At 59.2% G+C, this 26,431-nt stretch overlaps 1 protein-coding gene across 1 annotated transcript in view; it reads right to left on the bottom strand.

The window, feature by feature from the left end:
- The window catches only part of LOC105539476 (nucleolar protein 4-like), a 30,910-nt gene extending 5,081 nt beyond the window's left edge, over positions 1 to 25,829 (bottom strand). Inside the window, exons 1-6 of the mRNA XM_011979774.1 lie at positions 25,677 to 25,829; positions 7,537 to 7,814; positions 5,408 to 5,593; positions 5,135 to 5,326; positions 4,717 to 4,839; positions 4,056 to 4,257 (exon numbers count right to left, since the gene is read on the bottom strand). Of these exons, the coding sequence (XP_011835164.1) occupies positions 4,056 to 4,257; positions 4,717 to 4,839; positions 5,135 to 5,326; positions 5,408 to 5,593; positions 7,537 to 7,814; positions 25,677 to 25,785 (1,090 nt within the window). The 5' untranslated portion in view covers positions 25,786 to 25,829. The remainder of the gene's footprint in view (positions 1 to 4,055; positions 4,258 to 4,716; positions 4,840 to 5,134; positions 5,327 to 5,407; positions 5,594 to 7,536; positions 7,815 to 25,676) is intronic.
- Between the last annotated feature and the right edge of the window lie 602 nt (positions 25,830 to 26,431).

The following is a 26,431-nucleotide window of genomic DNA, read 5'->3' as shown; positions in this document are numbered from 1 at the left end:
TGCTAAAGCCTCTGCCAGCATGCCTAAAGGAGCAGCACCCATCCGTGTGCTCTTCCCCCACCCCAGACATCGAGGCTGGAAGGGGAGATGGTGTGCAGGAAACTCTGCAGGTAGGCAGGGGCCTAACACACCTGAGAGATGTGTGTGGGGAAAGCCCAGGAGGAGTTCAGAGTGGAGCCACAAAAGGCCAGGAGAAGAAACATCTGTGTGTGCTTCTGTCCAGCTGGAGAGAGACCAGCTGCTTTGGTTGTCTGTCTGGGGGAAGAGGTACAGGCCAGACTGGCCAGGCCATAACTGCACCCCCAGGAGGGACCGTGGCAGCCAGTGGATGGAGGAAGGGGCTGGCTGTGTGAAGCCTCTTTCTGCTAAGCCTCAGCACCTCGAATACCCCCTCCTGGGAGGAGTCCTGTGCCTGAGTGAGGTGGAGGGTTCATGCTGCTGGGATACGAGGGAGTGTGGGCCGAACGATCAGGACAAGACCCAGACTGCTTTCTGGAGAAACTGCCTGCCCTTTGTCCTCAGATGATGATGGCGAAGAGGGAGCCTGCCATCTTCTAAAACACACTAGGGGTGTGCGTATTGGGGAGGGGACCGCCAGGCCCTGTCCTCTCTTGGCCTTTCCCAAGAAGCTACTGGCTTTGGAGTCGGGCAAGTGTGGGTTCAAGTCCTGCTCTGCTACTTCATTGGCAAATCCTTTAACTTCTGTGGGCCTCAGAGCCCTCGTCTGCCAAAACTAAGCGGCTCCTGTGAGCAGAAGCTAAGATGCCAGGTGTGAAACACTCGGCCCAGGCTAGGGCTCCTTCTCAGCCCGCAGGAGGCCTGCCTGCCTAGACTGGCACAGTAGGGAAGGGCTTCCAAACAGGTTTCACGGCTTTCTGAGTGGGCTCCCAGGAGACCTGGAAGCTCCTGGGATTTGAAAAGCATCCTGCAAGGTGTTCACAGCAAGAAACAGCCAAAGAAGAGAGAATCTGGCCAGGTGCAGGCAGCGCTGCCGCTTCCCTGGGAAGCCTTCTCTGATGCAGCCAGGTCAGCTTCTCTGTTCTCTGCCCTCCCCCTGGAGTCCCTTCCCCACAGCTTTCTCTTCCACGGGGGTGTGAGACTCCTCCAACTACCCTGAAGGTTCTGATGGCCACATTCACTCATGATTGTATCTCCATGGCAGTTTTTATGCTGCTATGAAGAGGGACAAGCTCTTGTCCCTGGAGGCATCCAGACTGGAAGCGACATCTTGGGATAAACTATGGAACCTGACTGCTGCTAAAAGGAAGCTGCTGCAGCCCCCGAATGGGGAAGGAAGCTGGAGCCTAAGATGGGACAGTTTGTCACATGGGGTTATTTCCTCTCTGGCCAGAGAACGTGGACACCAAGGAGGAGGTCCTAGGAACTATTTTCTAAACAGCATCCTTGGAATTGAGAGTTAAGGAAACAGTTAAGTCTGTTAAAGTCAAACACAGGGGGAAGGGGTTGGGGCCGTGTCTAGAAACAGCAGCCAAGCAGGTCACTGACTCCCAAGGTGTTGTCACAATGGGGGACTGAGAAGCTGGGAACAGGAGTACCTCTGCTGGCTTCTGGATATTGCAGGGGCTGGACCCAGAGGGATGGGGAGGAGAGGGTCTGGTTCCCTCTAGGGTGGCTCTGGTCCCCTCTGCATCATGCTTGGGAGTGGCCAGAGCCTCCTGGCATAGTCAACATGAGCAGTGGCCTCAGGTCCTTCCTTTTCTCCTCCTCTCCCCAAGTGCTGTCCTGTTCATGCCTGTGCTCAGAGCTTCCTCCCTTCTCTCCTGGGCGGTAGCTGAGGCTTGGAAAGGAGAAGGTCCCTGTTTCCTGTGGCCAATCTGATCTGGAGACATCCCATGCAGACTCTGGTTACAGCCAGATGCTCAGGTTGCCGAGTGACTACTGTATGGTGGGTAGAGGGATAGGAGCGAGCATGAGTTACCCAGCACCCCAGGCAAGACAGGGTGAGCCTGATTCTATCTAAGCTGATTTGCATCTCCAGATGACAACATAATGAACAAAGTGAGGAGCTCTGAGCCATTAATACGGCTGCCCAGCCGAGGTACCAAACTGATTGAACAATCACTTGAAAGTCTGAGGCTGGGGAGGCCAGTGGAGCTGGGTGGCCCTGCAACCACGTGGCTGCCTGTCATCTTCCTTCAACCGCTGGAGGATCTAAACAATGTTCTCCAGACGAGGTACTAGTGCTCACGGACAGGGGCTGCCCCAGGCGAGGAGGTAAATGACCAGATTTCTGCCTCAGTGGCCTCCCTACCCACCATGAAGGAACCAGGGTATTCACAGATGGGAGACTGAGGCCTCAGGATGCACAAAGGCAGAGCCAGCTGCCTCCCTGAAGAATCATTCTCTGGCTGCTGTTTGTGCCTCTTGGGCAGGTGTGAACGGGGCAGGCCTGAAACAGGCCCAGCCCCACCATGAGAGGCCCTTAGGAAGGTCAGGGGAACCTGGCAGCAACACCCCTGAGATAGGTCATGCTGGGTGGACACCAGATAGAGGCTTGTCACTATCACCTGCTGCTAGGAGGGAGCAGACCCCAGGCCACCCTCACTCATCTGCTGGGCCGAAGACTCCCACGTGTAGGGAGGGCAGGGCTATGGGATGGCTTTTCTTCCCGGAATGAAAGGAGCCCACCTAGGACAGCCACTCCACCTCTCACTGTGCTGGCCACTCTGGCCTTAGCTTCAGGGATTAGGGCCAGGCGGCCTCTTATTTTAGGTTAAGAGGCATTAGGAAGGGATGAGGAGTTAAGCCCAGGCACGAATCTTCCAGGGACCTGCATACACTTCCTGGTTCTGGGGGGTGGAGGGTCAAGGCGAGTGGAGGCGGCCTGAGTTTCCTGCCATGGGTGGGGACTAGCTCCCTCCCTTGCTGCCCAGGAACAGTGAGGGGTCTCCTGCAGCCAAGGACAGGGAGTTAGGGAATCCTCAGGCATGTTTAGCCAAGACCTCGCACCAGTGTTCCCCAGCTTACAGGTGGCACCTTTCTCCAACCTACTCAAGTTCCTCAATTCTTCCCTTCATTCCCTGGCTTCTGAACGACCCCCAAAGCACACGGCTTCTGCCTCCTGTTCTCCCCATTCAAACCTTCTTACAAGGGCAGACAGAATGACAAACCACACAATTCAAGGCCTTTCTGTGCTTAAAACCTAGCAGGGGCTCCTCCTGCACACAGAACACAACCCGAGTGCCTGGCCCAAGAGGTCCTGTGACCCACCAGGCTGACCCCACTCCTCCCCTGCTTCCCTTGGCCTCACAGTAAAGGGGTCTGAGGTTCCCCACTCCAGTTCGTGCTCACGGCAGCACCTGACTCCATGAGGAAGCCTCTGTCTCTTCGGGGGCTGTCTCCTCTAATGGTCTGTGCCCCATCTGCGCAGAGTAGCCTGGGAAGTTACCGGAAAAGCACCTACTGAATCACCCAGCTACAGCAGCGGAGCAAGGGAGCAGGTGTGCGCCATCACCCCGGGTGTCTCAGATGTAGGCTCCATGAGTGCAGGGGCAAGAACTGAGGCCCAGCACCCGGGTGAGAAAAGCTTTCACCTAGAAAGGCAGGCCCTGCGCTGAGGCCTGGGGAGGGAGCCGCCCTGCAGGCCAGCGGGGCCACAGCTGGGCCAGGCCAGCAGCTGTCTCACTGAGCCTTGGTCACTATGGGTGAGATGGGGCTGTGGAGATTCAACTCAGGTCAAGAACAGGCCCTTGGCTGGGACTCGGCACCCACAGGGTCCCTGGGGGAGCGGAATCAGTGAGAGGCGCCGGGAGTGAAGGTGGGAAGCGGCGGAGCAAGCGCCACTGGCGGTGAGAAGGGGGCGGTAGCTTTTTGCTTTAACCAGCTAAGTCTCCTTCACCTTCCAATCTAAGGACCAGCTGAGACGATGAAGTGGGAGGGTGCCAGAGCCGCCCCTCCTGCTCCCTGTGCTGTGAGGCAGTCCCTTTCCATCACAGGCCTCTGCTTCCCCCTACCCCTTGCCCTGCCGGGGGCTGCTCTGCAGACCCAACTGGGTGCTGGTCAGGGAGCCAGAGTCCAGGCCTCCCCCGACTCACCATTACTGTGGTTTCCTGTTTGGAGGGAGGCAGGGGGCTGCAGGTTGCTGCTCAAGGCCCCGTACCCGCGGTAACTGTAGTTGAGGCCGCCGTTGGCGTACACAGGGTCCTGGGAGTAGGAGGAGGCTGGCAGTGAGTAGGTGGAGTGGGTGATGGCTGTGGAGTCCCGCGAGTGCTGCTTGTCCAGGGCTATGGGCTCATCCTGCAGAGGGGAGAGGGGGCGCTGGGCAAACCAAGGGGCAGCTGGCCCCAACTACCATCCCTGGACACAAGGTGGATAAATGCTGCGGCCCCAGGACTCCTGGGACCCAATGCTGTGGTTTGACCTGCGGGATTCTGTCTGTCCCTCCCCCGGCCACCTTCCCCGCTGGGGGCTTTTCCCGACTCTGCTCATCTCGCTGTCAGCATATTTGATCTGGGCCCTCTAGTCTCGGGATGAAGTCCAGGCTTCCATATGAGGTCTGAAGACCTCTGAGAACACCACCCCTGACCTCCACCCACCTCCTCTCCTCGTCTTTGCTCTCCTGTTCCCCCTCTGCCCCTCCCCGACTGCACCCATCACAGCTCCCTCAGTCCACACCCGTCTGAGGCCTGCCCTCCCTGCACCTGCTCTCCCTGGCTGCCCGGGAGCAGCCCCTGTAGTGGCTGCTGTGGCAGGTACCTGTGACGACTGGTAGATCTCCAGACGCATCCGCTTGGCTGCCTTTCTCGTCTCGCTCTCACAGGCAGCTGCCAGGATGTTCTCTGCCATGGCCGAGGTCAGGTGGGGTGGCGTGGGTCTGGTCTGCAGGCAGAACGGGGATGGAGCTAGCATGGGGTCGTGGGGGCCCTGGGCTTGTGCAGAGACCCTGCCCCAGGGGTGGGTGGCACAGGGTGGGGTTTGGGCTCCAGTGCCTCAGTCTACGGAGCTATAGGACCTTTCTAGGCCTTAGTTCCCTCATTTGCAAACCAGGGATTATGGTACTTGCTTCCAGGACTCCTGGGAAGACCCTGGGTGAAGGGGCCCGGGCATCCTGGGCGTGTGGCAGAGGTCAGTGGTGGCGCCGAGGGGAAGCGTGGGCCAGGGAGGAGGGACTCACCATCTCCATGCCGTTCTTCTTCATGCGCCGGCAGGACTTGAGGTACGTGCGGATGCGCTTGCGGGCCCGCTCCTGGAACTCGGGGAACTGCCGGCTGCAGGACTCGATGATGGCCTGGATCTTCTCCTTGGGCTGCTTGGAGATGGGCACCATGCGGTCCAGGTTCTCGTCCACAAAGAGACGCACAAACATCTGCAGAGACACAGGCCATGGGAAGGGCCGACCCTGGCACTGCTCCCATCCCCATCCCACCTGTTTCCGGCCGGTGCTCACGTTGAAGGCCTTAAGACGCTCAGGGTCCATGCCTTCAGAGTCGTTCATCTTGTCATTGTCCTCATGGTCGTCATGGTCATCATCGTCGTCATCTGCCGTCGGGGCCCGGCCCACTGTCAGGTCCTCAGGGCAGCCGCTGACCTCAGTCTTAATGGAATCGTAGCTCCCAGAGCTGTAGGGGGGGGACTAAAAAGAGGGCAAGAGGCAGAGGGTTGGGCCAAGCAGCTGCTCCTGCCCTTGCTGGGTCTCCTACAGGTGGTGAGCCTGGGGACCAGGGTGGCACACACGCCCTGCTGCCACGAGAGCCACAGCTGCGAGGCCCTGAGCAAGTCACTCCTCTCTTCTGCTCCCTTCATCTGTGCAATGGGGACAGCAATGCTACCACCTCCTCCCTCCCTGGGCTGCCGAAGGGAGGACCGACTGCAACAGTATATGCAGAGACCTGGCTCCTGGGGGTGCCGAGCACTTAGGAGGGTGTCACCTGTTTCCTCAGCAGAGGTCCACACCAGGACCTGCCACGTGTGCAGGGGTAAGGCAGACACGGAAAGGACTCCCACCACCCGCCAGCCTCCTCTTGTGCCAAGATATGTTTTGGCTTCAGGGTTTTCCTCCCTGATCCCCAAGGGGCTACAACCCCAAGCTGACAACCGAGCTGTCACCAAAGCAGCGAGCATGCTGTCTGTCGGGAGGAGGAACAGATGGGCTGGGCGAGGTAGCCAGCCAAGGCGACAGGTCCATTAAGCAGGATGTGTTCCCGCAGCTCCTGGCCTGGCCTTCTCCTGTCTGCACCCCCACCAGGACAACACAGTGGCCCCTTGAGAATATATGGGTAGAAAGGGAAAGGGAACCAGATCCAGCTTCCACCAGCAGTCTCCTGTCCTCCAGCAGAGAAGGGCTCCAGCCCTCTGCTCCCACCACGAGTTCCTCCCTGGACAAGCCCCCTTGCCCATCTCTCCTTAAGAGGCAGCTTCCTCTTTTCCTCCGTGCTTCCTCCATCTTCTCATCCTTCATGGCTCAGCTCCCACGCCACCTGTCTCCTGCCCCTGCCTCGGGGCACTGCTCTGGGATGGCTGAGGACCACTGTTGTCTTTTGGAAAGTTTGTGCCTTTGATGTGTCCCAACTACTCATTCAGATCCTGACTGGCAGTAGCCTGGGGACACTGTCCCTGCCCTCAAGGAGGCTGGCATCTAGCAGGTAAGGCAGGCTCAGGGAACAGGTGGCTGCATGGTCAGACCTTGTGATGTGGCAGCATGGCCATGGCACAGCCCGGGGGGAACAGCACTCACTGAGGAGCAAATCCAGGAAGAAGTGTACTGCCTGGCACCTGGTCCCACAGCACGGCCCCTGACAGGCCTCCCTCCCTGGGACTAGGCCCACAGGGGTCGGTCCCCTAGGGTCACTGGCCTGGTGCCTGTCACTTCGTCCACATACAGACTCGGATAGGGGCAGGATGCCAGGGAGGGAGAAGAGTCTGTCCAGAGGTGCAGGCTCCAGGAAGGCGCCTCTGGCCCCCAGGCCCAGGTTGGAGAAGAGGCACTACTGCAGGAAACCTTTGTGGCCCGGAGGCAGCTTGTGGAAGTGTGAGGGAGGCCCCAGGAAGCAGGGGGGATGCCCATTGGTAGCGGTACCTGCTGTGCCCACCCTCCATCAGCCTGGTCAAAGGAGGAGTTCCACTGCCCACGTGCCTGGGCCCTTGCCCCTTTTTTGCACCACCTATAAAATGGGGACAGGCACGCAGAGAAACCAGGCAGTGGGAGGCCTCGTACCTGGCTGTGCCAAAAGTGGCCACTTGCTGTTATCCACAGCAGATGCTGTTCTGGGGGAGGGGACGGGTCGTGGGGATGCATATCCATCTACCATCTCTACCAAGGCAGGGACCATCAGCTCCACTTCACAGATGGGGAACCAGACTTGGAGAAGGGGGCCTGGCTTGAGGGCACACTCCAAGCCATCTCCCATCCCAGAGCTCCACCAGGAACCCGATGGCATACCAGCCACAGCTACCCCCCTGGCTTGGTGTCACACACATGGCCTGGCTCCAGCTAAGTTCTGGGTGTATACAATTTCATTCTCGCCTCACGACAGCCCTCTACAGAAAGAAATAGACTGAGCCCCCAGCCCCACACACCTCAGGGGTGGTCTTCACCCCGTATTTGACTCGGCTCCGCAGCCCGTCGGCACCACAGCCATCGGAGGGGTAGGAGGGTGTGCCAAGTGCCGTGGCCGGCGGGAGCTTGTCACACAGGTTGATGGGCTGATCCTCGGCGGCCGTGGTGAAGTCCATGGGGGCCACGGCGCCGTTGCCATTCATCTCGGGGAAGGCAGGGTCGCCCTGCGTGCTGCTCGATGTGGAAGGGTTCAGGGTGGAAGAGCCATTGCCGCTGCCACTCTCAGAGGAGGAGTCATCTGGAATGAGAGGCCTGGGTGTGAGGCCCCATCCCACGCACTGTGGCCACTGCAGCCACCTCAGAGTATCCCACCCTGTGTCTTCCTCATGAGTATCCCTGGGTGGGGATGAGTGCTGCTACCCCACCTCAGAGGCAACTTGCCCCAGCCCACAGCCTTAGCTGATGCAGCCACAGGGTCCCCTCTGCCAGAACAGAGGGGCCATCAGGAGAGGAGTGGCCAGGCAGGGCTGTGCAGGGCATGGAGGGTCTTCCTGCACCCCAAACTTGCAAGCGTTATGTCCAGGCTTAAGGGACGCCCAGCTCCAGGGGTTTAGGAGTGAGTGGCCTGCCAGAGGGCCCTGGAGGCCCTCGAAGCCCGGCCAGGCTCTCCCTTCTCCCCAGCTCCCAGGACCGCACCTCCCACCCACCCTGCTCCTGCTGCCCAGCACTGCCTTGCAGCTTCGAGCTCTCAAAGCCCCTACCCACAATGGGCCCTCAAATGTCTCCTTCCTGTGCCCAAGGCAGGAAGGATGGCTCTGTTGTGATCTCCAGCCATCCACTCCCTCCTGCAAGCAAGCCCAGCTCAGCCCTGGCAGCCTAGGCACAGGCACGGTGGCCCCCGGATCCATGCTCCGTGCAGGCCCCGTGGCCTGGGACATGCCAAGCCAGGGCTGCAGGGTCTGGGGTCTGCACGCGGCCCTCGAGTGGGCCTGCCTGGCGTCTCAGGGTGGGCAGCCTCGGCAAAGCACTGCGAGGGCGCCCCCTGCCGCGAAGAGTGCGGCACCACCAGCCTGCGGGCGCCGGGGAGGAAACTTTAACCGGGAGACCAGACAGTTCCAGATACATTCCAGGCCTCTCTGCCCACCCAGCCCCAGCTCCAGCCCCGGCCTCCTGCTTGCTCAGCTGAGACGGCAGAGGCTGAAGCTGCACGGGAACTCCCGGGGTCACTGTCAGGTGAGCACCCGCGAGGGTCCCAGGGACGCACGGGCGACCCTGGCGGCTCCGCACCTGCACCCAGCGTGGATGGGGGAGGGGTGGTCACAGCGAACCCTGCCACCCCTTCCCCCAGGCCAGGGTCACGCTGGACCCCACCCCCACCCTCCCAGCCGGCAGATTATGAAGATTTAGTCCCCGGTGCAGGGCACTGGGCACGCGCGCCTCCAGAGCGTCCCCATGGCGACCGAGCGGCTCTAGCGCCCCAACCAATTGCTGGCTTCCCGGCTGCCCGGGGGCGGGTCCAGGCTGCCCATCAAGCAGCCGGGCCGGGCAGAGGGGGATGGGAGACCACGGTGGCGCAGTGCACCCCTCCCCCTCGGCTGCCGCAGGTCCCCTGGGCCAGGCGTCTTGTCCTTCTCCGGGCAGCCTAGCTCCACCACTCCCTCCATCCTCCTGCAGGGCAGCTCCGGGCTCTGCTCAAAGCCCGCCCATAGCTGCCCCTCACTGGCTGCATCCTCGGATGCAGCCGGCAGTCCCCAGGACCCCACAGACTACTCGCGCCCAGTCTGGAGTGAACACATTCCTTAGCATCTTTACTGAGCACCTACTGAATGCTGGCCTGGAAACAAAGTAATGACTGCAACCAAGGTGCCAGACCTCCTGCGGGGACAGATGTGTCTTACTGAGTGAGCCTTGTGGGTAACAGGGAAGGTGAATTGTGAGAATGGGGGTGCCCACTGTCCTCCACCCGGGAACCAGACCAGCTCCCCATGCAGCCCCCCCTGGCTGCTCTCCAGCGCCCAGGCCACCCACATCCCGCCTGTGAGAGCCAGGCCTAATCCTCACTCCCCTGTCCCATGCTTTCCTGCAGCTGAATAAAAGTCCGGCCCATGGCCACTGGCACTCTCAGTCCTGTGACCTCTGCAGTCTCCCAGCCCAGCCTCACTATCCTCTGCTGGGGCTCTACAATCTGCCTGCCATGATACCTCCAGCTAAGCAGATGGCAGCCAGCCTTCAAGGTCTGGTTCCACGCTGCCACCTCAGGCTGGCACTTTTCTCCACTGTCCCTACAAAGGAGGCATTCACGCCTCCAACCCCAGCTTGCTGTCCAGCCCTGCCAGGGACCCTCGTGCTTCCTTCACCTGGCCCAGGGTCATCGTGAGGGCCATCTGCCCCACCAGGACAGACCCTGTCACCAGAGAAGCCCCTGCACCTGAGGTCCATGGGGGACAGGGATGACACCCATACTGGCTGGTTACCCCTGCTCCCATGAGCTGCGGGGGCCCATCCTTCACCCACCTTGTGGGTGTGACTTCACATACTGACACCACCTTCACAGACCACTTGCTTGACCTTGGAGGGCCTTAGATTACTCCTCTGGAAGGAGGGGCTGCTCCTCAGTGGGCATCGTGCCTGGCACACAGCAAGCCAGTGGTCACTGCATTCATCACAGGCACCAGGCCCAAGGCTGGCTGCAGTGCCACACTGTGCACGAGGCCAGAGGTGACATTCCATCATCCCATCACCCACCTCCCGATCAGGTTTTCCCGAGAAGATGGACTTGCCCTCCCCGGGTGTGAGCTCCTGAGACTCTCACACTGCTCAGGGTGCTCCTGGAGCCTCCGCCAGGTCAGATGCCTGACATGGGGGCCCCGACTCTCCAGCTACCAAGACCTTTGCCTCAGGGCTGCGCCCCCGGCTGCCTGGCTGGGGATTGACATGCGGAGGGCAGAACCTCCCCTAACTGTACTTAGACGCCACCCCAGTCTGGCCAGGGAAGTGGTTGGGTGGGTAAGACCCGTAAGGCACCAGGTGCTAAGACCTCGTATGGCCATGTGTTCCAAGCTGTTAGAAGAAACTGGAAATCTGCACCATTATGTAAACTGATTTAAAATACTGGTGACTGATTTACATGGCTTATTTTTTTTTTTAGGGTCTTGCTCTGTTGCCCAGGCTAGAGTGCAGTGGTGCCATTAGGGCTCACTGCAACTGCTGCCTCCTGGGCTGAAGCGATCCCCCCCCCCCAGTGCACACCACGATGCTTGGCTAATTTTTCTTTCTTTCTTTTTTTTTTTTTTTGAGACACAGTTTCATTCTTGTTGCCCAGGCTGGAGTATAACGGGGTGATCTTGGCTCACTGCAACCTCTGTCTCCCAGGTTCAAGCGATTCTCCTGCCTCAGCCTCCCAAATTGCCGGGATTATAGGCACCAGCCACCATGCTCAGCTAATTTTGTGTATTTTTAGTAGAGACACGGTTTCACTATGTTGGCCAGACTGGTCTCGAACTCCTGACCTCAGGCAGTCTGCCTGCCTTGGCCTCCCAAAGTGCTGGGATTACAGATGTGAGCCACCGCGCCCGGCCTCGGCTAATTTTTAAAGTTGTTTTTTTTTTTTTGTAGAAATGAGGTCTCACTATATTGCCCAGGCTGATCTCAAACTACCAAGACTCAAGCCATCCTCCCACCTTGGCCTCTCCATGTGTTGGGATGACAGGTGTGAGCCACTGTGCCCAACCCATTATTTGTATTTTTAAAAACCCCGACAAGTGAATGAGTACACAAATGTGGTCTATTCATATGATGGAATAGTATCTAGCCATGAAAAGGAACAAAGTTTGGATAAGTGCTGCAATGTGGACGACAAAAACATGAGGCTGTGGGAAACAGGCCAGATGGGCAAGGATGGCAAGTGATTCTGCTTCTGCACAGCATCTGGAGCAGGCAAATTCACAGAGGCAGAAGGCACAGTGGGCTCTACGGGCTGGGGGAATGGGCCGTTATTACTTAATGGGTGCAGAGTTTCTGTTGGGGGAGATGAACAAGCTGTGGAAGTAATGGTGCTTCTGGAGTGTACACTTAAAAATGGTTAAAATGGCAAATTTTATGTCACACATTTTACCACACACAAAAAACCCAGAACAAAAACAGCCCCTTAGCCCTAGTTTATAGACTAGTTTATATCTAGTTTATATCTGCCATTATCTTATTTTCTCACGCCGCACACACAGAGCCCACTCAGAGGCACAGCATGGATCGCAAAAGCCTGCCTTCCCCAGTGACACCAGGGTCTCGCCTACCCCCAGGCTCCGCTCAGGCAGCCACCACCCCACACAGCTGCCCTGGCACGACGCGCTCTGGGGAGCTGCCTACAACCTGAGGCCCATGTTTTGCTGACTGGGGAGGACACAGGTTTGAGCCGTGGAGTGGCTGGAAGAGGCTACTCCACCTTCTGGAGTGTCCGTTTCCTTTCAGAGCGGGTCTCACGGCCATAAAACACGGTTCTAAGGTGCGGATGCCCGGGATGGGGCAGGAGCTCAAAAGGAAACTCCGGTTCCCTGCACCCCACCTTTTCTCACATCATGACTCACCCACTGCCGACGCACAAGGCTCTCCCAGACTGCAACGGGGGCTTCTGGGGATCCTGGAGCCCAGCCTGCGACAGTCTGAGGTGGGCCCAGTGAGGGACTACTGTGGGGATGGGGGCGACTGCTACCCTCCAGGCTTGTGCTCCAGCAGTGACAAATCAAACATAAGGGCTCCAGAGGAGACGGGGCTCCAAAGGGGTGTCACCAGCTTTCTGGCCCCTGAGCCATGGTCTCTCCCTACTCTCGGTGACTGCTGCTTACCCTTCCGTGCTAACCCGAGCACCACCACCTCAGGGAAGCCCTCCCTGCCTGCCCCAATCTCCACTGTGGCACTGGCTCTGGGCCATGGCTCTGCAGAAGCCATCCCAGGGATGGTGGGGCAAGGGCTGATGCCTCCTGAACCAGCAGGGGCAGAGGTGCTGCTCGGGGTGGGGTTGGTCCAGCCTGTCCCTTGGCCCCACAAGCAGTGGATTTGATCCCAGCTGTAGCCACACAGGCTGAGTTGACTCCAACTGGAAGCCAGGTCCCTCCTTTGGGCCCACCAGGCCCTTCCAGTGAGCCCCTACGGCTCACCCACCCGCCCCAGCTGTGACCCAGCCTTGGCACTTGCTGTTCCCTCTTCCTGCTCCACTCTGTCCTGGGTGTCCCCTTGGCACAGTCCCTCACTTCCAGGGCTCTGCGTAAAGGTCACCTTCTTGGTAAGCCCAGCTCCCGCCCCACTCTGACACACTGACCCCTCTACCTACTTTTTTTTTTTTTTTTTTTTGAGACAGAGTCTCGCTCTGCTGCCCAGGCTGGAGTGCAGTGGCGCGATCTTGGCTCACTGCAAGCTCCGGGTTCACATCATTCTCCTGCTTCAGCCTCCCGAGTAGTTGGGACTACAGGCGCCCGCCACCATGCCCAGCTCATTTTGTGCATTTTTAGTAGAGACGGGGTTTCACCATGTTAGCCAGGATGGTCTTGATCTCCTGACCTCGTGATCTGCCTGCCTCAGCCTCCCAAAGTGCTGGGATTACAGGCGTGAGCCACCGCGCCCAGCCCCCTCTACCACAGTAGTACTGCAAGGAGAGGATAAGTGCTTGGAAGAAATACTACTGTGTTTATTGTGTCTCTGGCCTGTGCCCAGCCTTCACAGAAGCGGCCCCAGCCCTAGAGACCCAGAGTTGGTGCAGCTGTATTGGGTGGGCCTGGATGGCTCCTGCTGCCCCCTAGATCACACCCCTCCCGCTGGTGAGGGCAACTGAGTCTTCCTGGGTGCCCCAGGGTGAGTGCATGCCCCAGGCCTGGCCAGTCAGCCCATCACAGCAACTGATGAGAGCGTGTGACCAAGCTGGACCCGAGGACATCACGTGGGGGCTCTTGCTGCGATGGCTGGGAAGGCACTCTCTACCTGGGGTTGCTGGGCCCATGGTGCAGGGTGGCCCACGCTGGGGAAAGCAGGGCTGACAGGGGGCACAGATGATCCCCTGGAATCCATCTGTGCCTGCCACCTAGGAAGGCCCTAGAGGTTTTGGTGAGGGAACTGACAATTTCCTTATTGCTTAGGCTGGCTAGGGGTGGGCTCACACCAATGGCTTGGTCTCCGAGTAGTCCAGGGTCTTCTCCCTGGCAGAGGCCAAGGGACAGGACCTGGGGGCTGGGATCGCTCCGCATGGGGACCTCACCATGACGCCCAGCTCAGTCCTGAGGAGGCTGGTACCCACAGAAGGAGGTGGTGCCCACAGAAGGGCTGATGCCCACGGGAGGGACTGGCTGCAACCCTCGCACCCACCCCATACTGCACCTGGCCAGGAGAACGCGCCTGTCACTGGGGAAAGAAGGAATAGAGAGACTGGGGGCAGTTGGGTTTTGATCCAATTGGAATTCTGCCTCCCACAACCCTTAAAAAAAAATGTGATTTAGGCCAGGTGCAGTGGCTCACGCCTGTAATCCCAGCACTTTGGGAGGCAGAAGCAGGTGGATCACGAGGTCAAGAGATTGAGACTATCCTGGCCAACATGGTGAAACCCCGTCTCTACTAAAAATACAAAAATTAGCTGGGCGTGGTGGCACATGCCTGTAGTCCCAGTTACTCAGGAGGCTGAGGCAGGAGAATCGCTTGAACCCAGGAGGTGGAGGTTGCAGTGAGACAAGATTGCACCATTGGACTCCAGTCTGGCGACAGAGTGAGACTCTGTCTCAAAAACGAAACAAAACAAAACAAAACAAAAAAACTGATTTAAAAGAGACATAGGCACACAAACCCATGCTGGATGGAATGCAGTGGGGCCTGGGCAGGGATGGTGCAGGTATAGGGTCCTGTAGTCTAGGCGACCTTGGGCACTGCCACCTCCTGGGCCTCCTCTTATCTACAATCCTGGGAGTTGCCGCTGACGCCCTCCCGGGCTCTGGCACTTTATGACTCTGTGAAGAAACCCAGCTGGCTCCATGGGCACTGAAGCCCCAGCACACAGGCCTCACAGGGTGCAGGCCTCCAGCTGGGAGGCTCAGTGGGAAGCTGGGAATTTTAGATGGACCCTCCACACCTGGAGCTGGAAGTGGAATCTAAGGGTGCCCAGGTGACCTCTTGTCCCCACCTGGTCCCCATCTTGCTGTTGCCAGGAGGCCTCTCCAGGAGGGTCACCCCTGAGGCCAGCCTGCCGGGGCCCAGCGTGATGGCAGCAGGGTGGGGCCGCCCCCAGCCTGTGGCTGCGTGGACAGCAGAGAGGTGTCCTGAGGGGCCTTGGGGAAGCAGCCAGGGATGCACCCCCTCTGAGCATTTCTACAAAACTAGCCCTTCCTCACTGTGGCAAAGGGTGACTCCTTCATCTGGGCAGGACCTGGAGCCCACCACCTGTGCCCAGAATGCCTGCGGGCAGGGAAGGACTGCCGTGCCCATCTATTTGAACATGGGGCAATGTGCTGCTATTCAAATGGAGGAATTAGTGATGAATGGGGGAAATTGTTCCTCCCTCTGTCCCGTCTCCAGAAGGAGACAAAAACCCCTTTTACCTCAGCAAACAATGCCCTTATGTGGGCGCCAGTGCCCCGCAGCCCGCACAAGCCCAGCTCTGTGTGAACCACCAATCGCCACACCGCGCTCTGGGGCCCAAAGCCAGTGGCACCCTCTCCCGGTGGGCGACTCCCGCCAGCTCCCAGGCTAGGCTCGGAGAATGGGAAGGCCCACCATCCCTGGGACCATAGGCCAGGTACACGGCCACTGGAGGCCAGCAGGCCCTGCGTGCAGACTGCCTTCTGTGTCCAGAGGTGTGGCTGCTGGAGGCAGTGCCGCCTCCATGAGACTGTCACAGCAGCAGCCAGGCAGGGGACGGGAGGGGCATCAATAATTCACACACAACAAGGCGACGGGGGAGGAGGGGGTGGGAGACTGCTGCAGCCAAGGCCCACCATGGCCAGGGAGGCGTGGACAGCAGGGCTCTGGGCTGTGGTCTGGGGGTGCTGACTCCGCTCTGAATTTGAGGCGTGCACCTCCCCAGGGCTGGCCCCCTGCCTGCTTTGACAAAGGCCAGCGCCCAGGCCGTGTTTACATGATGCATAGTTCCAAGGAGCACCAGGCTCAGGGCGGGCTGCCCAGCTCTTCCTCCGGACAGGCAGGAGGGGCGCAGAGGTCAAATGGGGGACACTAGGACCCTACCATCCTGGGTGATGAGGCCACATGGGGCACCTACATTCTCCACGTGGCCCTCAGGCCCCGGCTGCCTGCAAAGCTGCTCTCCTGAGTACCCTGCTCTGTCCCTGTGGTTCACACAGCCTGACCCAGCCCCAGCCGTGGGGCAGGAAGCCCATGCCCCCCATCTGGGTGCCACACTTGCCCCCTGATTTCCAGCCCTGGGGCGCCAGTGCCTCTACCTCCACAGCACCTGCCTCCTCTGTGTGTGCCCCTCAGTGCCCGGGCAGCAGGCATTCCTGCTGAAACTCTGGTCACTCTTTCCTCAGGCAGGTGCCAATCTAGTTCCTCACAGTCAGGAGCAGTGCTGTCCGACAGAAACAGAGAGTGAGCTACATGAGGGATTTTAGTGCCCTAGTACCCACATTTTAAAAAGTAATAAAGAAACAGGTGAAATCAATTTTAATCATCTACTTTATTTAACCCAATATATCCAAAATATTACCATTTCAATAAATAGTCGACACCGTGTTATCAGAGCTGAGGTATTTCACCTTCTTTCCTATGGAGCCACCGAGACGCAGCATGTATCGCATGCCTGTCTGCACCAGCCTTTTCCAAGGCTCGGTAGCCGTCCCTGGCTACTGAATTAGACGTCGTACACCTAGATTTTCCCCTAAAACTGAAATCATTTCTCTCTGCAGTGACCCTGGGGGTCCTCGCCCCTAGACAGGTGTCCAAGCTGCAGATGATATTTAGGCCTTGGGACAGGTGGCTCAAGCGGTGGGGCCCTGGAGACAGACACCACCTTCAGTGGAGGGGAAGGCGGACACCAATTATGCGTCAGGTCCCAAGTGTCAGGCGGTGGGTAACTCATCATGCCTGATTTGCACAACCACCCTCTGCAGCAGACATCAGGGAGGAACCAGAGGCTCCAGGGCGAAGTCACTGGCCCATCACCCGGGATGAACGGCGGCACTCAGACAGCCCCAAAGCACCACCTAGGCCACCCAGTGCTCTCAGGCATTCTGGGAACCTCCAAGGCCAGCCTTGATTTGCCCATCTGTACTGTGGGACAATTCCCTACCCCTGCTACCAGACTGCCCCATTTCCTAGAGCCCCTCCCCCAACACCCACTGGCCCCTGATGCCCCGGGGAAGCGCTCCCAGGATGAACTGCCGGGATGTGGGTGTCCTCCCTGGCCCCGTCCTCCAGGCCAAGCACAGGTGGTAAGAAATAAACACTAATTCAGTGTGCAAAGATCGAGCTGAGACACACACAGCCTGCTCCCCGTGTTCTCAGAGCAAACAGAGCCACTCCAGGCCACCATGTGTGAATGATTCATGGGGCAGGGCCCTGGCCCCAAAGCCCCTACAGGCCTCCTCCAGCCCTCCCGGGAGCCAGTCTGGGTTTGGTGCATTGCAGTCCTTAGGTCGGGGTGATGACGCCAGCGTGGCCTGGTCACTTCCTGGTTCCTAGGAAAGTCACCCTTGAACAGGCTCCCGGTGGAGGTGCCTCAGGAGGGCCTGGCCTGACAGAGGAGCCTGCTGGACAAGAGCTCTGTATGTATCCTGGGCTGAGGGGCGGCTGCGAGGGGCAAGGGCACTGATATCCACATGGCCCCACTGGCCCAGGCTCACCTTCACCTCCATTTTTTTTTTTTTTTTTTTGAGATGGAGTCACTGTCACCCAGGCTGGAGTTCAGTGGCGTGATCTTGGCTCACTGCAACCTCCACCTCCTGGGTTCAAGCGATTCTCCTGCCTCAGCCTCCTGAGTAGCTGGGATTACAGGCGCCCATTACCACTCCCAGCTAATTTTTATATTTTTAGTAGAAGTGGGGTTTTGCCATGTTGGCCAGGCTGGTCTCAAACTCCTGACCTCATGTGATCTGCCCGCCTTAGCCTCCCAAAGTGCTGGGATTACGGGCGTGAGCCACCATGCCTGGCTCACCTCCCCACTTTCTCAGTAGGTGAACCTCTGAGCTCGTCAGGCCCCAGAGCTTGTCCTCTGGAGACCCAAGGCCCCAGCACCCCGGACAAGGCCAGGGCTGTGTAGGCCCTGCTCGCTCCTGGATAAAGGGATCTCTCGGTGCTGTCTCCCGGCGTCTCTCGCCCCTTGGCGGGCCAGGGCCCAGCACAGCCCAGCATTGTCTGTGCTGCCCGCGGCCCAGCTGATGATGGACACTTTCCTGTGACCGGGGACTGCCAGTGTGGCCTACAGCCAATCCCTGGAAGGCCTGGGCCCCAGCTCTCTGCTCCTGGGGGAGGGGAGGCCAGGAGGCCGCCGCCTGCTCATCTGTTGTGGGTGTTTGGAGCCTTGAGGAGGAACAAACAGCTCTTGCTCCTGGGGTGGGGGTGGGTGGGACCTGCACCCAGAGAATGGGGCCCAGTCCTGGTTTCTGGCCTCAGCTGTGAGAATTAGGGTTAGGGCAATGGACATGGCCATAATGAGCAGGTGTTAGGGAGAAGGCTTGGCTTAAAAGCCTACTGCAAGAGAGGCCTTTCAGAGGCCAACCCAGGGAGACTGGTACAGGGGCCACACCTCCTGCCATGCAATAGTGACCAGGGCAGATGTCTGGCCATGAGCGTTGGGTCCAGGGGGAGTCAGCAGCAGGCCAGAGTTCTGTGCCCCCTGGTGGGAGAGGGCTGCTGTGACCCAGGGATGGGCCCGGGGAGGGTGGGCATCACCTGAGGAGGGCACTAGAAGGAGCCGTGGCACAGGGGTAATGCGGGTGATGGTCTCTGAGCCCTGGTGGCCTGGCCGTTACTCCCACCAGCTCCTTCCCCACCAGCCATATGGCCTCCTGCCTGATCCCTCACTCAAACGGCTTCACCCCTTACTGGGGACACCCCATGGCACCCTGAGTACCAGAAGCCGGAGGCACACTTCTGCCTGGCACCTTCTCCTTGGATGGCAGCACTGACTCCTCACTGCCTGCTTAGCTGCCCATCAGTGTGGGCACCTGGGATGCGTCTGGCATTTGCCAGATTGAGAAGCAGCGTCTTGGGAACTCAGGGTCCCTGGACAGGGCCTGGTTCATGTGGGTGGGGAGGGAGGGACAGGGACTCAGGAGTGCCTGGGTCTCGTTGACACCAAGGACCCCCTAGCCCGGCTCCCTTTCCAAAGAAGCATGACCTGGACGGTGGTTGGGGGCTGAGAGTAGGGACAGGGACGCCGTTGAGGGTGGCTGTGAGGTAAGCTGCAGTGAGGGTCCCACAGGCCTCCATGGCAGAGGGGACCAAGGGAGACCAGGCTGGCTGAGGAGGCAGGACTGGACCAAGGGGGTGGTGTGCAGGGCTCAGAGAATCTGGGGGAGGTGACGAAGACTGCCCACATCCAGTCCCAGCCTGGCCCCTGGCGGGCCTCTGTGCTGTCCACATCTGGTCCTCAACCACCTGGCAAGGTGGGCCAAGATGATCACCCCTGCATGTCAAGGGGACAGCACCGCCCAAGGCTGCCTGGCAAGGAGGGAGCTGAGCAAGATCTGAGCTCTGTGTGTCCCCATGCTTCCCTGCAGACCCCTTGGAGGCCAGGGAGGAGGCACCCAGGGGAGGGGGCCAGGCCAAGGAAGAGAGGCCAACAGTGCTGCCACTGTAAATACCGAGCCCTGGGCGCTCGAGCAACACACCTGCTCCCCAGAGGCCCGCCCTGCTGCCCAGTTTGCATTTCTAGGTGGCAGAGGGCCCCACCCGAGGGCAGCAGGGGCCACAAGGTAGGAAGCCTTGGTCTTCTCACTAAGAGCTCCTGGGGGCATGCCAGGGTGAGGGGCTGCAGCCCACAGGCCATGTCACAGAGAGAAGCTTTGGCCCAGAGTTGGGGGGTCAGCTAGCTCAGGACCATACTTCGGGGAAGGGCTGGCCAGAACCATGGCACAGAACCCAGGACCTGCCTACAGGATGCCACATATTGGGCTCGACCACTCCATCCTCCCAGAACCCTTCCATGCCAGACCCTCCCCAGATGGCCTGGTTGTGGCCTCTCTGCCCTTCTCTCCTGGTTGGAGCTTCTCTCCTGGGTCATAGGGAGCTTTTGGAAACATGTGACCCAAGAAACCCTGGCATTGGGCACCTCCTCCCTTCCCAGCCCCCTGCTGCCACGCCTCTGCCCGGCTTCCCAGGCCACCTCGTCCCAGGCCCTTTCTCTGATCCCCCATCTATTCCAAGAGTGACTCAGTGGCCGTTTGTTGAGCACCTATTCAGTGCTAGGGCCTGGGAATAAAGCCCAGGACAGGAGACTCAGGCCACACGGGGTCAGCCCTGAAGGGCACCCTGTGGCGCCTGCTTCCAGCAATGAAAAACAGGGACTTGGCCAGGCGCGGTGGCTCACACCTGTAATCCTTGCACTTTGGGAGGCTGAGGCAGGCAGATCATGAGGTCAGGAGTTTGAGACCAGTCTGACCAACATGGTGAAACACTGTCTCTACTAAAAATACAAAAATTAGCCAGGCATGGTGGCGCATGCCTGTAATCCCAGCTACTAGGGAGGCTGAGGCAGGAGAATTGCTTGAACCTGGAAGGCGGAGTTTGCAGTGAGCCGAGATTGTGCCATTTGTACTCCAGCCTGGGCAACAGAGTGGGACTCCATCTCAAAAAAAAGAAAGACAAACAGGGACTCAAATGTCCTTCCATAGGAGTGGTCAAAACGCTGGCTCTGGGTAGACCCAGTCCCCGTGGTCTGGGCAAGTTACTTCCCCTCGGAGACGACATTTCCTGCCCTGTGGAACAGTGACATGTATAGCTCTGGGCTCACAGGGTCAGGCTGGGCACACAGTGGGCTCAGGAATGGGCCCCCAGTCACTGGGCTGACTGGACAACCTTCGAACTGTGGCTGGCCCACATCAGTGTCAGGGAGGCCAATGACTACGTGAGAAAAAAGGTGGTGCCAATACTGCCTCATTGAAAAGAAAACGAGGCTCTGGTTACTTAGATAATATAAAAGTCTGAGAAAAATAGGCCCCCCAGACATCATTATTTTTCATTTTCTTTTTTCCTCCTTTCTTTTTTTTTCTTTTTTTTTGAGACAGAGTTTTGCTCTTGTTACTCAGGCTGGAGTGCAATGGTGCGATCTCGGCTCACAGCAACCTCTGCCACCTGGGTTCAAGAGATTCTCCTGCCTCAGCCTCCCGAGTAGCTGGGATTACAGGCATGCGCCACCACACCCAGCTAATTTTGTATTTTTAGTAGAGATGGGGTTTCTCCATGTTGGTCAGGCTGGTCTCAAACTCCTGACCTCAGGTGATTCACCTGCCTCGGCCTCCCAAAGTGCTGGGCTTACAGGCATGAGCCATCGTGTCTGGCCTTCTCCTTTATTTTTCTACAATCATTGTAATACTTCTGAAATAAGGGGAGAAATCAGGGACATTTCTACAAAGACATGGCTCCTGCCCTCAGCAAGCTGACAACCGGCAGGGGTCCCACACTGGTGCCTGTTTGGCTTCAACCAAACCCCAGACTCCTCCAGGGAGGTGGAGACAGGGCTCATCACCCTTGAGTGTCACAAGGCCAACACTGGTGTGACAAAAGTGGCCAAGAAACTGGAAGGGCCAAAGGGCCCTCAGTGCCTTCGTCCAGCCCCAGGCCTGCACGGTGCGGGAGCCCCACTGTGTCCCGAGGCCCAGGCTGGAGGAGCAGCTTCATCTGAGAGGCGCACACACCAGGCCCTGACCTGCCCCAGCCAGGGCTCCACACCACTCTTGCTCAGCAATCCCCCGACTGCCCACCCTGCGGAAGGCGGAAGCAGGCCCAGCGAGCAGACCCCCGCTCTCCCCTGGCGCTGGCTTCCTGTCTGCCCAGGAGGTGAGTAATGTCCGCTCCCTGCCCCCATGCATCCCTTCTGGAGGCCAGGCGGGCCTCACATTTTCCGCTCAGGAAGGGGCAGAGTGAGAGGCCTGCTGAAGCACATCCAGGGGAAACGGAAGGAGCGGCCCCGCCTGCCCGGTCAGGAACCCAGGCCAGCCCCGGCCTGCAGGAGGCGCACTGGCTCACCTGCCTCTGTGCATGCCTTCGTTCATTTTCATCCACTCATTCACTCAACAAACAGTACCCCAGCACCTGCGCGGTGCCAGGCCCTGTGCTGGGTGCTGGAGTCCTGGCTCTCAGGGTGCTTATGGTACTTGGGGAGCAGACTGCATCAAACAGATCATCCCACCAGTTGGGGCGTAATTACAGACGGATGTGCTGTTCAGCCCCCAGGCAACGCCAGACCACAGTGCCTCTGGACAAAGTATCTCAGGCAGCCAGACTCCCTCCACACCCTATGATCTGCACAGAGCCCTGTTCAGACCCAAAAGAAAGCCAAAGCGCAAGCCCAAGCCTCGGCCAGGGCTTAGCTGAGGGTCTTTAGGGGACCTGGCCCGTGCCTGGGCAGGAAACTATGGCAGGAGCTGGCTTGCATGGCCCTGGGCCCCAAGGAGGGAGTGCCCCAAGTATGCGGAGAGGGCTTTCTTTGGTTCCCTAGCTCCCCTGCCCATCTTCTGGTGACCCTCACACATGGCCCCTACACCTGCCAAAGGGGAGAAAGGAGAAGCACTGGCACCTCCCCAACCCTGGCTGAGTTGCCCCAAGTCTCTCCCTGATTCTAAGTTTCCTCCCCATGAGATGAGAGCACTGTGATGGTGGCTCCCTGCCAAGCACCAGCGGCTATGATCGCAGGGACCCAGGAGCATCCCAGGACTTCAGAGTGTGGGGAGCTGGTGTAAAGAGGTCTGGGAGACCAAGACTCGCAGACAGTGGCAGGGCTGGGGGCAGAAACCCAACTGTGTTTCAGGACAAGCAGACACTCACCCCGGTAGAACCTCAGAGACAAGCTCCCCGGGGAGGGAGAGCTGGCATCCGCACAACGCACTCTTGGGCTCATTGGTTCCGCCATGGGATTTGCTCTGCCACTCGGCCTTCATCTGCCTTTAAAGAAGGGCCCCGACAAATCCACAGCTGTAGATCTGTGCTAACCGCCTGGCTCCCTGAAATCACTCCCGGCTGGATTACTCGTCAGCAGGGAGGGGGTGCTGATACGGTTGGCATCTGGGTCCCCTCCAAATCTCATGGTGAGATGTGTCCTCCAGGGTTGGACGTGGGCCTGGTGGGAGGTGTCTGGGTCATGAGGGGCTTGGTGCTGTATGGAGTGAGTTCTCACTATGAGTTCGCGCGAGAGCTGGTTGTTTAAAAGAGCCTGGTACCTCTTCCCTCTCTCTTGCTCCCTCTCTCACCATAAGACATACCTGCTCCCCCTTCACCTTCTTGCCATGTCTGTAAGCTTCCTGAGGCCTCACCAGAAGCCAAGCAGATGCTAGTGCCATGCCTGTACAGCCTGTGGAACTGTGGACCAAATACACTCTTCTCTTTATAAATTACCCAGCCTCAGGTATTCCTTTATAGCAACACCAAACGGACCAACACAGGTGTGTCATCGGCACAGCCTTGGGAGTCCCCACACTCCTGGCAAAGAGAAAAGGCCCAGGTGCTCGGATGGGAAGGATGTCCCTAGAAACAAACAACCCAACTTATCCCCATCAGAGGCGGAGCTCCATCTGCTCTGCAATGGTGTGCTTGGACAGGGCTCAGTAAACGTCTGTTCATTTGTTCCTTCCGGGATAACAGACATTCAGCAGGCACCAGCAATGGGCCAGGTTCACAACCGAGTCCCGGGGGCAGGGCAGAGACCGAGACTGACCTTACAGCAGGCCTCTGACTTCCACGGAGGCCTGAGGGCCACAGCCCACACACCAAGCTCACCTGGGCATCAGTGGGGTTGGGGGGCTTCTGCGATGGAGACCCTCAGGCGGGGAGTGGAGCACACAGAGGGCTAAGGTGGGTGCCTCTGCTTGGGCTGTCCCTACCTAATCCTGCATCAATAACAGGGGCCTGAGAGTGCTCTGATGGGAGCCCCTTGACTCACTCACGGGAGCTGGACCTCACATGTCTGCACCGTGAGCACCTTCAAGAGGGGCTGGCTGTGTGTCTCCATGGGGGCCGGAAGATGGCCCAGGACTCCAGGCTGGAAACCCACTGCTCTGGACAGACACCAACAGGCCCACAGGCCCAGAAGGGGCAGTAGAGGCCAGGCCAGCTGCCTGGGCCTTCCCAAGGCCTGTGCCCTGCCCGGGGTCTCAGCCGGCCAGCGGGGTGGCCCACAACTCCGTGAGTGCCTCGGAGCGGACGGTGAGGCCTACGGCCCCGCGGTCAGCAGCATCCTCACTGTCCCAGCTCCAGTGTCCACCAGGAGGGGAAGGCAGTGTGTGACTACCCCAGGCTGGCCCTGCACTGGGCTCTTGGGGACCTACGGATCCCCCAGCCTCCCTGCATCTCTCAGCCTCGTCCTCATGGCCAGCCAGCATCCGGGCAGCAGGTGCTGAGGGAGCTCCACGGACCCCACAGAAATGCCACTGTCAGCTACCTGATCCTGACAGCCCCCAAATCACCAGACCTCCCCAGGACGTGTCTCCAAGAGAGATCCCACTCTCAAATGGTGGTCATGGGGAATAACAGCAAGAGATCTGCTCGCGAATGAGTAGGGGGACCACGGCCCCTTCAGCCCCACTGCTCTGGGTTTCTGAACAACTGTCCCAGACCCTTCTTGCAGGGACCACAGCCTGCGGCCCCAGTTGAGCTCTGCAGGCACAGCCCTCAGTGTTCCTTGGGTGTGGCCTCAATCAGCTCAGTTGAGGCGGGAGGTCAGCTGCTGAGCTTGTCCCAGTCCCAGAGTCCCCCAGAGCACGTGGCTGCCCCCGCTGGGTCCCCACCACCGTGGGAACGCTGGAAGGCAGCACTGGCCTGGGAGGCTGGCAGCACGAGGGGGTCGTGCAGACCTCACGAGGCATCAGGCACAAAAGCCTTTTCTTTGCCGGCAGCCACGCACCCCACTCCTCCTGCAGCCACTCCCTGTGCTCCCTAGCCCCTGGTCCAGACACCTCCAGCTGCCTCCAGGCTGGGTCTTCTCCCAAACAAAGCCGGATTCAGGCCTGAGAAGGCTGTCGGGAGGCAGGCGCACAGGTTCTGCCATGGAGATGAACTTTGACCCAAACAGCAAGGCTCCTACCCCTTATTTACTCTTTAAGGCTGACCCGTTTCACAGAGTTAACATTACACCCCTTTTTAACCCGTACCTCCCTCCCACATTCCAGGCCTCGACCTTCAACCCCTCCTAATTGCTGGCTCTGGCTCCTACACCCCAGTTCTCTGGGGCCCAGCTTACTCATCCCCTGCCCCCAACCATCTCCTCCGCGAAAACAAAGGCGATGTCGGGCTGCTGTGCTCACAGAGCCACCTCACAACCCTGGCACACCAAGGTAGATGCCAGGGCCCCAGAGCCCAACCACTTGGGGGAGTCCACATGGAGGCCAGGGTGGATCTTTGGGGTCTGATTCCTGACCCTGACTCTCCAATCCCTGAGAAGGAAGCCTCGATTCCAAGGGAGGCTGGAGTAGGCTGTCTGGCAGGCCCTGTACAGGAGGGCCAGGACTAGGGAAGAATCCAGACAGCTCCCCAGCCAGCCGCATCACATCCCAAGGGGCTAGGACGCATGTGGACAGCTGCACTGCCTGGTCACTCACCAGGTGACCCGGGCTATAGCCTCACACATGGCTACAGAAACACAGGTTGTTTCCCTTGCTGGGCAGCGAAACTGCTCTGGGTTAGGTACACAGTGAACCTTCCCAGGCCTGCCCCTGGTAACTCTGAAACCCATATCGCAGAAGCCCATGGCATCTCGGCTATCAAGTAGACCCCCGGCCTCACAGGCTGCCAGTCCCATGCGCTCCCTCCCTCATCTTTGGGAGGAAGGAGCCAGGGGCTGGGGCAGTGGGGCCCATGGAGATGCTGAGAACGCTGGGGGCAGTGCAAGCTTGGGTGTGGGCCACCCGAAGGCCTTGGCCCAGATTCTGCCACCCTGGAGTATATCCACACCTCTCACCTGAGGACAACTGGGAGCAAGGGGCCGGGCACAGCCCCTCCTCAACCGCCACCAAGGGGCACTCACCGTCCTCTTGACTGTGGAGGTTCTGTGGGCTCCGCATCCTCTCGTCCTGGCTGGGGCTCAGGCTGGAGGCCAGGTGCGGGTCAGCTGACATCCATGTGGAGTCGCTCATATCAAAATCCTCGCTGCTCACAGAAGTCTCATCCTGAGCAGGGACAAAGAAGGTGGGCATTCAGCAGGGACGGGCTCTCATCGGCCCAAGGCAGCCTTGTGGGTGGACCCCAGGGCCAGTGGGCGTTTGCGAGTACCCCGAAGGCCTCAGGGAGCCCTCAAACCTTGAAGTGAGGGCTGGGTAGTGCTCCCCCTTGCCCAGTGGAAGTGGCCCCAGCTCTGGTTCCTGTCGGAAGCCAAGGCTAAGGGCTGGTGCTGTCTGTAATTGAAGACAATTATGAGGTCTCGCATCCTGCAGGGGCGGATGGCAGGGCCTGGCTCTTACCCTTGTGAGCCAAGGTTGAAACAAGTGCTGTAAACAAGGGCTGCCGCTCCCTGCTCCCAGCCCAGGGACCAGGGCTCACTCTGCACAGGACCCGGCGGCAAGAAGCGGGCAGCAGGACATGCCGGCCACCGGGCACTGAGGCTGAGCTGAGTGCCCCCAGCAGGCCCGGCGCCCTGACTCCCATGAAGCATGCATGGAATTCCTTTCTCCCACTCCCCCAGCCCAGAGGACATTTCTGTCTTCCTCCTTCCTAACCTTTGCTGTGCTTCAAAGATACGCTCTTGGGCAGCTTCCAGGGCTGAAAGGGCCAGTCCCAGAAGTG

This window comes from Mandrillus leucophaeus, unplaced genomic scaffold (assembly GCF_000951045.1).
Source record: "Mandrillus leucophaeus isolate KB7577 unplaced genomic scaffold, Mleu.le_1.0 Scaffold206, whole genome shotgun sequence".
NCBI lineage: Eukaryota > Metazoa > Chordata > Mammalia > Primates > Cercopithecidae > Mandrillus > Mandrillus leucophaeus.
This window is presented reverse-complemented; position numbering and strand designations above follow the sequence as displayed.